At 31.4% G+C, this 12,149-nt stretch overlaps 1 protein-coding gene across 1 annotated transcript in view; it reads left to right on the top strand.

Annotated features, from left to right (window-relative positions):
* Window positions 1–1,974, top strand: part of LOC111711367 (neuromedin-U receptor 1) — a 58,134-nt gene extending 56,160 nt beyond the window's left edge. Inside the window, exons 22-23 of the mRNA XM_023485707.1 lie at window positions 643–703; window positions 847–1,974. Coding sequence (XP_023341475.1) covers window positions 643–703; window positions 847–928 — 143 coding nt within the window. The 3' untranslated portion in view covers window positions 929–1,974. The remainder of the gene's footprint in view (window positions 1–642; window positions 704–846) is intronic.
* The last annotated feature ends 10,175 nt before the right edge of the window (window positions 1,975–12,149 follow it).

Here is a 12,149-nt window from a genome sequence, read left to right as displayed (position 1 = left end):
CTCTTGAACAGAGGTAGAGGGGTTACACGAAAAATCCATTTAACAGAGGTAGAGTGGTTAGACGAATAATCCCTTTAACAGAGGTAGAGTGGTTAGACGAATAATCTTTTTAACAGAGGTAGAGTGGTTAGACGAATAATCCCTTTAACAGAGGTAGAGTGGCTATTAGACGAATAATCCCTTTAACAGAGGTAGAGTGGCTAGACGAATAATCCCTTTAACAAGTCTGGATTTGTTAGAAGCATTTCCTTGTTATCTAACTTCAAGAAAACAATCTTATTGAATAGAAAAGCATTGGATTATAGGTTTAGTTACGGTTATGAATACATACATTAAACCAGGGGAGATGTCTATAAGAAAATGTTTAAGGAAAAAGACACAAATTCAGGAGAAGATAATTTAGGAGAACATTAGAAAACCTTTAACAGTTCAAGAGAGAGAAGTCCAAGAGAAGAAAGGCCACGAAAAAACTTTTTGGGGTAGAAAGCTCAAGATAAAACACTTCAAAAATGGAATTTTAACTATGGAAGATATGAAAAGAAAGATGAGATTCGTATTCTTCAAATATATAAAAAGATGGTTTTTACAAAAGAAAAAAACAATTCTCAATTTTGTTTAGTTTTTTACAGATTGGTTAAATAGATTCCTCGGATCCTCAGTGTTTAGTTTTCAAGGATTCTATCCAATCCATCAAACAAACAAGGAAAATCAGACATTTTAAACACTTCTTTAAATATAGTTTGATTGGGGGGGGGGGAGAATTAAGCTCTAAGCCTGTTTATAATTATATATAGCAAATATGGAAGTTGTTTTTATGATTTTTTGTTTTAAAAATGTCTGGTTTAGAAGAAAGAGTTCAATGTTGAAAGTTGCATCTATCCTGTCCTTCATGCATTATATAGAAAACACTGAGGAGACTTTTCTATAGTTGTATCATTCCATTCATAGTATTTGTTTTTAATGCACCATCCCAGCTTTTATCCAGATCTTTATAGGCGGATTTTACTTGCCCTCGTTTTAAACTTGCATCATCCCATACCTAGTTTTTAAACTATTTAGACTTCTGTGTAAATTTTATAGCTATAGTGTAAACATTACCCCATTATGTTATTTTTGTTGAAATTGTACTCTCCCCGTACCAGATTTCTATAATTGCATCATCCCTTGCATGGTTTTTAATTGTTGCCTGCAGTGCCCATTATTTATAAATTACGAAGAGATAAATATATAGGACTCAAAATATTGCAAAAAATCTAATTTTGTGTAAAACTGTAAGTGTGCCAAAATTGGATTTAAAGGCTGAAATGGGAGAGCCGAAAATAATTTGAAATTAATTCAGCTAATATTGAAATATTAGAATATTTTTATAAAAATTCCACAAGACTTTAAATCGGAATTCAATCCTTTTACAGTTTACAGTCAGGTGTAGTGAACATGACAGTAAATGTAGTATTTAAAATTGCTCAGGGAAAAATCGTTCAAATTAATATATACCGTTCAAATTAATATCTACCGTTCAAATTAATATATACCGTTCAAATCAATATATACCGTTCAAATTAATATATACCGTTCAAATTAATATATACCGTTCAAGAAAACATTTAAAATACGATGAAAAAATTCTTCTTAAAACTTTTTTAGCTTGTAACAGAAACTCAGCATGCCATGGATAAACAATATAACATTACAATACATTTTATTCAGATAAATTAAAATCATTGAGTTACTTTTTCAGAAAATAAAATCAGTAAATAGAAGGATAAAGAAAAAAAATAATTTACCTCGGAAAGTTGCATGCAGGGTTTCCCTTTTTAAACTAAAAACCTGTAGCATGGGGGGTTTCCTTTTTAAACAAAAAACCCGTAGCATGTCCTTTTTTAAACTAAAAACCCGTAGCATTCAGGGTTTCCTTGTTTTAAATAAAAACCAGTAGCATGCAGGGTTTCCTTTTTTAAATAAAAATCAGTAGCCTGCAGGGTTTCATTTTTTAAATAAAAACCCCGTAGCATGGGGGGTTTCCTTTTTTAAAATAAAAACCCGTAGCATGGGGGTTTCCTTTTTTGAATAAAAACCCGTAGCATGCATGCAGGGTTTCCTTTTTAAACTAAAAACTCGTAGCATGCAGGGTTTCCTGTAGCAACTAAAAACTGATTCAAAATAAAGTTTCCATTTTCTTTGATTAAATCTATGTTGTTTTCATTACATGTCACTTCACGCAAACTCTGAAACATACAGTGGTCCCCACAATAAAGTAGATCCGTTGTTGGTTAAAGATAATTTATCTTAAGAGTTCAATTAAACATTGAACTTTTTTTACTTTTAGAAATGGATAGATTCAAAGCTTACTCTAGACAGATTAAAGGTAATCTTTTTATTCCACTTTATTCTGGCGACCCCAGTATCTTCTTGTACTGTACTTGCCAAACCTAATGTTGAGCACAGATGTTGTACAATATTTATACTTTTTTATGTAAAAAAAACATTGAAATGTAGAGGAAACAGAGTTCCTACCACCAACCATTATGTATACATGTCTGTACAGTGTTCTTCATGTAATCTTATGCACAATATATCAGAACATGTGAACAAATATAAACATATGTGTATTCTCTGAACTATAATCAAACATGAATTCAGTGTTTGTAACATCTCTAATGTATGTACTCTTTGTACTCGAATATATTGTATTTGTACTAGTTCATGCACTGCATTTAAAGTATTATATTAACTGATGTACTTTCGGCAGTATGCATATATTCCTTCCTGTAAACCATTGGTTTTCTTTTGAATTTGATTTGACTCAAAGAATAAAGATATTTAATAAATTAATATTTAAAGTTAAAAACTGTTAAATCCTGGTTGGAAAAAATATCAATGTATGCAGATTGATCGTATTTTTTAAACTACCAAATACTGCATTAATAGATAATCCGTTTATTTTTCAAACTAAGTAATTCTCTGTAGTATTTACTCTCTGAGCACTTGTACATTTTTAATAACCGAATCTTTTGTTGAAAAAAATCAATTCTTCATTTAAAACATCAACTAGATATGACTTTATTATTGCTTTGACTCATGCTGATTTTTGCTATATCATAATGAGAGTCCTAACATCAGCTTGCATGTGTACTGTGTACAGTGCCTACAAAGGGCACAATGATTACATAACATTTCACTGTCTACAATATGTAAACAAATGTAAAGTGTTCAAAATATTCCAATATACAATTGTACGTAAGTAATCGAGCACTAATTGTAGTTCCAAAATGTCCAACAATCCACTATACTGGTGGTAAATATTGATTATTTTTTTCTTGTTTCCAATTTCAATCAAAATTCAATATCATGTAAACTGGAAATTCTTGTTATGTTGTGATAGCTAGTTTCCCTAACTGTTAAGTCCTAATAGGTAAATTACCCTCAGAGTCAGAGCCCGAAATTTAAAAGAGTATCGTTGAACGAGTTTCCTCTTTGGGGTCTTAACTTTTGTGTAGATTTTGATTTAAAAGATTAGAAAAAATTGGAGAATATAAAGAAACTAAATATGATAAAATTTCATAACAAAAATCTATATCCATAAAACTGTCTAACCCCATTCGTGAAACCCGTGTTCTAAAACTGGTTCAAAAACTGGTTTTCATAACGATACTCTGTCTTAAGTTTTGGGCTCTGAAGTCCTGAGTGTTCGGTGTCCTAACTGTTGCGTTATGATAGTTAGTTTGTCCAACTGTTGTGTCTTATGCGATGGTTTCCATACTCTTAATTCAGTTGTAAGAGTTAGATGTCCTAACTGTTGTGTTTTACTAGACACTGGTTAGCCGTCCTAACTGTTGCGTTGTTTTGATTAGACGTCCTAACTGTTGCGTTGTGATGATTAGACGTCCTGTATGTTACGGTGTAATAATTAGTGAGTGTTGTAAGGTAGGTATGTGTCTTCACTGTTGAGTCCTATAAGTAAGTTGTCCTAACTGTTCGGTGCAAATGGATCAAATGCCAGAATTCGGATTGTTCATTCTAAAGTAGTAATTTCTATTATTTTTCGTGAAGCAAGGGTTGAGTGGTTTCAAATAAATAATTTTGTTTTTAAATTTTATCAAGTTTTAGATATTTTCCAAAGGTTCACATTTTATACAAAGTCACAGTTCCCTTGATCAAATTTCCTAATTTTATCATCTTCTCTCGATACCTGACAAAGTTTAAAATATTAAAGGCTTACACCACCAGGCTGTAAAGATTTTAGGATTTGATTTAAACCAACCTTATTGAATTTAGTAAGCCATAAAAGTGTCGTTTTTTTTAACACAGTCTTGATATACGGATTAAATCACTTTTTAAAAAGTGTAAACTTTTAGAAAATGCAACTTTTTTGGAAATGTAATTATAACAAATAAAATATGAAACCATGTATATAAAAACCAACCGAGCCTTTTCACACCTTCAATTTTTCTTTCCCAAAGCACTTATTTGCGTTTATTTCTCATAACTGTAATTTATTCATCCCTTTTAATTTATTTTCTTTATTACAGGGTGTCCCGATAAACATGGGAATGCAGTGACGAATTCGATATCGTCTTAGATTTAGTAAAGTGATACCTACTGAAAAAGCTGTAATCCGTAAGAGTTTCATCTGCTATGTTCACAATTTGTTTGTTTTTGTTTTGACTGCATACGGTTGTACTGTAAAACAAAAAAATTACAGTAAAATACAAACAGAGTAAACTTAAACAGACATATTAATATTATAGCTTTTTAAATCAGGTACTATAATGCAAATTCATAACAAAGACGATATTGAATTCGTCACTGAATTCCCATGTTTATTGGGACACACTGTATTGTATGTACTTTATGTAAAAAAACTTATTCGGGTTAAATAACTGGCGCTTATTCCCGATAGGGCCTAAACTTAATCCTTCATAAACGTCCAAATAAATCTGTAAAACTATATTAATATTTTAGTTAATTATTGGTAATTAAACAATTATTTTGCAGAAAAGAACAATGTTTCTTGAACTTCATTAAAAAAAGAACTTGATTTTTTTAGTGAACAGTCTCCTTTATTAGAAATATTCTATTTTTAAGGTTTTAATATCACTGAACAAAATATTGTTTCCCAAAAATAATGTAGTTAATTACACTCAATTTTTATCGACTCCCTTTGTAAAAATTCCTTTATATTTGTATTATTTAATTAGTTTATGTACTGTACTGTTTATTTATAACTAAATTAGAAATACATTTATCGCTGTTGTTTAATCTTACTCACCTTACTGCTTAATTGACTTAAATTAACAAGTTTTTTAGTACAGTGTGTCCAACTGAACATGGCAGTTTAAAAATTACCAATAAAAGTTGGAATATATGTCCTTTATTTGGACCGTTATTTTGAAGGACGTTTATGCATGTTTTTAGCAAAGAGCTCAGGCTCAGAATTTTTCGTTTTTCGATTTTCATGTTTCGCGGGACACACTGTAAAACTGTCAAGTTTTCAGCTGTTTACAGTGACTACACTACGTTTTACGAAACCATACAATGGTTCATGATGCTGTAAAAGTTAATTAATAAAAACTCTTGTTCCCATCGATAGATGGATTGTCAAAAACAATAGATATCATGCTTTAGTTTCAAATATGTTTTCATCATGTTTGCTTCACAAATGCATAACTAAAGTTTGTATGAAGGGGACGAGGTTCTTACAATCCTCGATATATGCTTTGAAATTAGTCAGTTTATTTTTTACAAATTTGACAAAATTAATTTCCACCATGAAGTGATGAACATTATTTATTTTTACATTTCTGTAACATGTGGGTATATAATAGAGCTAGTAATTAGATATTCTTGATTTAAAATTCGGTGATGGTGTTGGACTAAATCTCTGTAGAGTAAAAAAAGTGATGTTAGTTCCACATTTATTGAAAATATATTTCGGTCTTGGTTGACCCTCGTCAGTTCTAACGATATAATAACCATCAAAATCGATAAAAAAATAAGAAGATTGTTAAAAGCCACTAGAAAATAAACAAACAAAAAAGGTTAAAAAAAAGTTAGGGTCGTCAACATAAGGGAAACGAACTCAGATTATGAGATGGTAAAAAGATAATTTGCAAATATTCACTTTAAAAAAAAATGTTTTAAGACAATTATTATTCCTTGAGATTGTTTCTGTCACAAAGATTAAAAACAAAATGTTAAGATTTATGTGTATAAAGTGGTGGCGGGGGTCGATATTCTTGATGGATAAGGCATAAATATAACAATTATATAATTTTGCTATTCATCATCCCCCCCCCCCCACCGTTCTATGCTCATTTTATTAATTCTAAGATATTATGGATGATTTACCATCCCAACTTTTCGGACGCCTTACCAAAAAAAAACAAAAAAAACGTATCATTACTTTTAAACTTATCATATTATTATTGGATGAAAGCCGACTCTTGACTGATGATGTAACAAGAATAAGGTTAATTCCTTTAAATCCATTTAATTTAGTTTCATCAATTCAAAAGTTGCAAGCTTTGATATTTTTCTAAAATCATAAACTAGGGTTTTGTCTAATTTTTTGCCGACACATTGTTTATTCTGTGTTGATAGATCTGAGGAGCTGAAGAGACTGGTGAAATATACATATATGATAAATTATAAACATTTATAACTCAATCTGATACAGCCTGCAAAGCCTGCATTTTCAGAAGAAAAATGGGCTACCAGTTGCTTTTCCAAGAATCTTAAAAAAAAAGATTCACACATGCCTTTCAGCTGTAGTGCCCAGTCCTCCTCAAATTGAAATCTTTGATGTTTTCACTGATTCAAATCGAATTTGTAGAATCTAACAAAATATTCTTTTTTATTTAGAGCCCAAAATCAAAAGTAAAGGAGCTACGTGGTCCAAAAGTCGTATGTTTTCTATCCGTCTCTACATGGTCTCTACTCTAGTGGCAAAGCGAATCTCTAGTGGAGTGTGTGTGTCATATTTTTAATTACATATTGTAAACAAGATTAATTTTAAACTTTACTGCTACTTCCTGATATTAAAATTTCAAGATATTAAACAGTTAAAAATTTTTTATTTTCCAGACTCTGTTGATATCCTTCAGGCATTTTAAAACTATCTGGTATGTGTATATAATATGTTGTATGATACAAACCAACTACAGATTAACTCTTTATTTTGTTTGCTTAATAATTTAACAAAATTATCGTTTTAATTATAATCCTTATCTGATCAATAGTGTGGAAGAACGTCGAGAAATCACTGTTGTAGAGAAGCCAAAAATAAAAATAATCAGTTTTCAAAAACAAAAACATGGATATCTGATTTATATTTAGAGTTGTTCAGATAAACTTGGATTGCGCTAACTTCAGTATTTTTCTGCACTTGGCCATTCTTATAAACCCATGAACCAAGTTCAGTTAACGGTCAATAAAAAGAATAAAAAAGTTTTGCATTAAACTCTCCAGTGGATTGATTTATGCAGTTTAGATAATATTATTAGACTCTATTGTACTAAAACCAGATCCATTCTTAGTCTCTGTTCATCTCATGCACACTGGAGAAACATAAAACCTACAGATAATATAGATACAACAAAACATGTTTCCTTTCTTTTTAGAAAAGCTGTTTTTTACAGGTTTGGTTTAAGAGCTATTTGATTTTACGAATTAAAAAAATTAAACAAACTTTATTAGCCATAATTTAAAACTGTCAAAAAAAAATTTAAAAAGTCATATAGTTTACAAGCTATATCAGGCCTTGCTTCATTCTTGATGTAGTTAAGTCATCTCGAGATTGAATCGTGGATAGTATAGGACCTCCCAAAACGCCTGATTTGATTTCATTTCATTTGTAGGAATTTGTAGGATAACATAGATACAACAAAACATGTTTCCTTTCTTATTAGAAAAGCTGTTTTTAAAAAAAGGTCTCATATTTTTTGACATTATAACATTTTTTCTTCCTTTTTACAGATTTGGTTTTGGAGCTATTTTATTTTACGAATTACAAAAATTAAACAAAATTTATTAGCCATAAATTAAAACAGTAAAAAAATTAAAATACTTCAGTTTACAAGCTATATAAGGCCTTGCTTCATCTCGAGATTGAATCGTGGATAGTAGGATCTCCCTAAAAGCCTGATTTGCTTTGATTTGATTTGTAGGAGGTCTAAAAAGTAAAAAGACAGGTTTTTGGCGACCAACCTTTAGTATAGAAATGGGCAATTCTTGTTTTGTTTATATTGGCGGGGTAAAATCCCATCAGGAAATTACCCATTCTCCTAGAAAAAAAGTTATCGGTCTAGAATTTTTACGTTTTAAATTCCATAAAAGTTTATGTTGGTTAGAAATTCAGATATCTACCCACCTCGCCCCAAAAACTGTTGATGTGCAAAATTACTTCTACTATATCTCTGTTATCTGTGTACAAGCCCCCTCAGACTCCAGACAGTTGACAGTATATACTTCAAGCTATATATTCAGCTTTGAAAACCATTGTGATCTATTACAAAACAGTGTCTGGCAGTGGCACACACACACACACACACACACCGGACGATGCAGACATAAGATATTCTGTAGACGTATATCAGACTGCGAATGAAAATTCACAAAGATACCCTTTGAACCTTTACCAGATCAATAATGTGAAAGATATCTTCGTTTTTCTAGTATTCAATTCTAAAAATTAAACACCATTTTTTCTTTAAACATAAATGCACTTTAAAGAGAAGTCCCAATTGAAAATAATAAAATTATTGTGAATTGGACATGCCATTCTGCACAGGAAGGGTCATTTGAAATTATATTTACAGTCCCTTATATGGGCCTGTCTGTTACTAAGTTAACTTACGGATTAGAAAAGTATTAACGTGCCAAGCCCTGCAGACTGCAGTGGATAAGCTTTTTTTATATTTTTTCTTCTCTTTTAAACATAAAAAACACTTTGAAATATTCAAACCAGGATTAAATCAAATACATCTCTATAAATACAACACATTTAATAAACGATTTGTTTAAATTGCAGATGTTTTTCTAATAAACGATTTTTTAAAATTGCAGATGTTTATCTAATGCAAATAACTGGGTTTTCTAAATAATAAAGAGTTCCAGCAAGTTTTCTCTTTATTGCATATTACATAATACTGGAGCTCTAGTTTCCGTCTGCCTTGTTGAACATAATGAGAACTAGACTTGTTTATGCTTCCCCGGAATTTAATAATAAACTTTTTATTCTTGGACAAAAATACTCAACAGCCATATATAAAGAAAATACTCCATAGTCAGAAAGTTAAAATACTCCAAAGTAAAATAGTAAAGTAAGTAAGTAAGTACTCCATAGACGCGACGGGAAGAAATTACTCCTTGGACAGAAAAAAAACTCCTTAGCCCGCAAGAGAATGCCACATAGCCATGACATATAAAACTTCATAGCCTTACATATTTAATGTTGTTACAAATAAAAAAGTTTTATTTACAATTGCTGTATATCATGTTCATCGGACTATTTAAAATCCACGAGCAGTCCCTTTAAAACAAAGTATCAGTGAGAACTCAGCCACTCTAAATATGGATTAAAATCAGGATGATATTTTTTGTAATATATAAAACCGATCTTAAAGATCCTTTTTTGGGTTCTTATTCCTAAAATTTGCAATAGTGGCCGTACAACAACAACAATATATCACAACAAAAAGCAAATATTTTCTAGTGTTTTTATGTGTGTTATTGTTTTAAACATTAATGCTTGTTTAGCAATAGTTGCAAATTTTTTAAAATCTAGTTTATTTATATATTTTAACAACCATCTTTTTAACAAAATTTGGTCAGATTTTTCTATAAATGAATAAAAAGCGTTGGCGCATGGAAACCTAAATCCTTTTTAAGGCAAACATTTCCGATTTAAATACACACATTAATGCATTTTCACACGAATAGAGTAAGCAAAAGTTAAGGCATAATATATTCTGATCCAAAACAATTTGTCTAAATTAAGAAAATTCCTAAAAACTGCGTAACATCTCCCCCGTCTCGCTGCGTCAAACAGCAATAAATCGCGCATTTTACTCCTGACCTAGGCGTCACACTTTTTCTACAGTGACGTCCGGTTACTACCCGGACCTTGTAGCGAGAACAGGGGGTAGAGAGGATAGGGGGTAGAGAGGAGAGGGGGTAGAGAGGACAGGGGTTGAGAGGACAGGGGGTTAAGAGGACAGGGGTAGTGAGAACAGGGGGTAGATAGGACAGGGGGTTGAGAGGACAGGGATTGAGAGAATAGTGGATAGTGAGGACGGGGTTAGAGAGGACATGGGTAGAGAGGACAGATGTAGAGAGGACAGAGGTAGAGAGGACATGGGTAGAGAGGACAAAGGTAAAGAGGACTCTAGAGGTAGAGAGAACAGAGGTAGAGAGTAAAGAGGGCAAAGAGTAGAGAGAACCACCTGTAAAGAGGACATTATTTAGAGTGACAAGGGGAAACAAGACATGGAAAGAGGCCACAAGATAAACATTTCTCTTGTCGTACTCGTATTTGTGTTAAATATGATACAATATTAGACCATATATAATTCATGTCGTATAATGTATTTACTTAATACCTTCAGCAGCAATCTTAAAGTTTAGCTCGATATCGCATTATAGGATATAATCGCTGCAAATGTTCAAAGATCTCTACATATCTCCGAAAAAAAGTTTTTCTGAAAATTTCCTTACAAATTGTCCGAGGAAATTAAATGTGTTGAAATTTTGAAAAATGTTTTTAAAAAACCTTCAAAAAAGTACTTTTTCAAAATAATTCATTTTTCAACAGGACTGACTATTAAATGTGAACTCGACACTTTGAATATTCAGACGTTTTAGACATTTAAAATTCTCAGACGCCATTAAAACAAAGCTTACTGTTATTTATTACTAATTAACCCGCAGTTTCAACCTCAATCCGGAAATTCTTCATTTCAAAATTTAAATAAATCTCTCAGCATTCACCTCCCCCTCACTCTCGTCTCTGCATGAATGGAAGCAAAAAGATTTCCTTTTTTAAGAAAATATTTGAATTTTTGTTTTTACAAATACAAAATATTAAATATTAAATCGTTCCAATTTAAAACAACCAATTGGTTCATCGTGTCAACTACAAGTATTGACACTAGAAAGAAATGTCTACATTTGGAGAACGATTTAAGTTTTTAAAATCATGGTTTTACGAATAACCTAAATATTCAATTTACGAATACGGAATAACCTAAATATTCAAAAACAAAAACTTTAAAATGATATATTTTTGTTATCATCTAACTATCTCGCAGTCCATGCAAATGCTAATCTATATATAAATTTAGCTTGTCTATGGGTGTCTGTTTGTTTGTATCCAATAAACTGCTGAACCGATCGGGCCCAAATTTTGCGTGGGACCTCACCAAACCCCAGAGAATAAGAATGATCAAAATTTAAAAAATTTGTATTTAAAATTTTTTTATTTTTGTAAAATTTTGAAAATTCGGGAAAAAATATTATTAAATCCGCAAACTTTTTTCGTTTTGGTTTTATTCTGTACAAAGAGAAGACGCTCACACAGATAAACCCACAATTAAAAGTTGAAATAGAAGATGGGCGCGAAGCGCTCTAAAAGCCTAATATGTCAAATTACTGCAGAGAATGCACCGTTGAGGTTAATCTATCTGGCTACAGCAGACACAAATACTATTCTTGCATCTAATTCTACATAGTCGTCTGCGGCTAGATGGGATCAAACATGCAGAAGAGAGCAATGATTAACGAACGAGCAGAATAATTGTTATAAATACAGTAAACCATCTAGAAATATGCTTAAATAAATAACTATTTTTCAAGATTTTTAAAGGGGCTGACCGGAAATGCACCGTAAAAAGTCTCAGGTCTCAAATGATTCCTAAAAAAATTCTTCACAATACTACATCCTCAGTTCAACTACCATACATTGCCGGTCACTCCCTTTAAACATATTTAATCATGATTATTCTTTACTCATTTATCTACTTCTTGAACATCCATTGAAGGTGAATCCGACGAAATTCTATTTTTGGTTCTGCTTGATGAAGAATGAACCAAGGTTAGACGTTTTCTGTTGAAACTTGCAAATTTTTCTTGTGGATTTCCAATCAATCATGAAA

Source organism: Eurytemora carolleeae, unplaced genomic scaffold, assembly GCF_000591075.1.
Source record: "Eurytemora carolleeae unplaced genomic scaffold, Eaff_2.0 scaffold1157, whole genome shotgun sequence".
NCBI lineage: Eukaryota > Metazoa > Arthropoda > Copepoda > Calanoida > Temoridae > Eurytemora > Eurytemora carolleeae.
The sequence above is the reverse complement of the archived record's forward strand: the minus strand, read 5'-3'. Positions and strand labels throughout refer to the sequence as shown.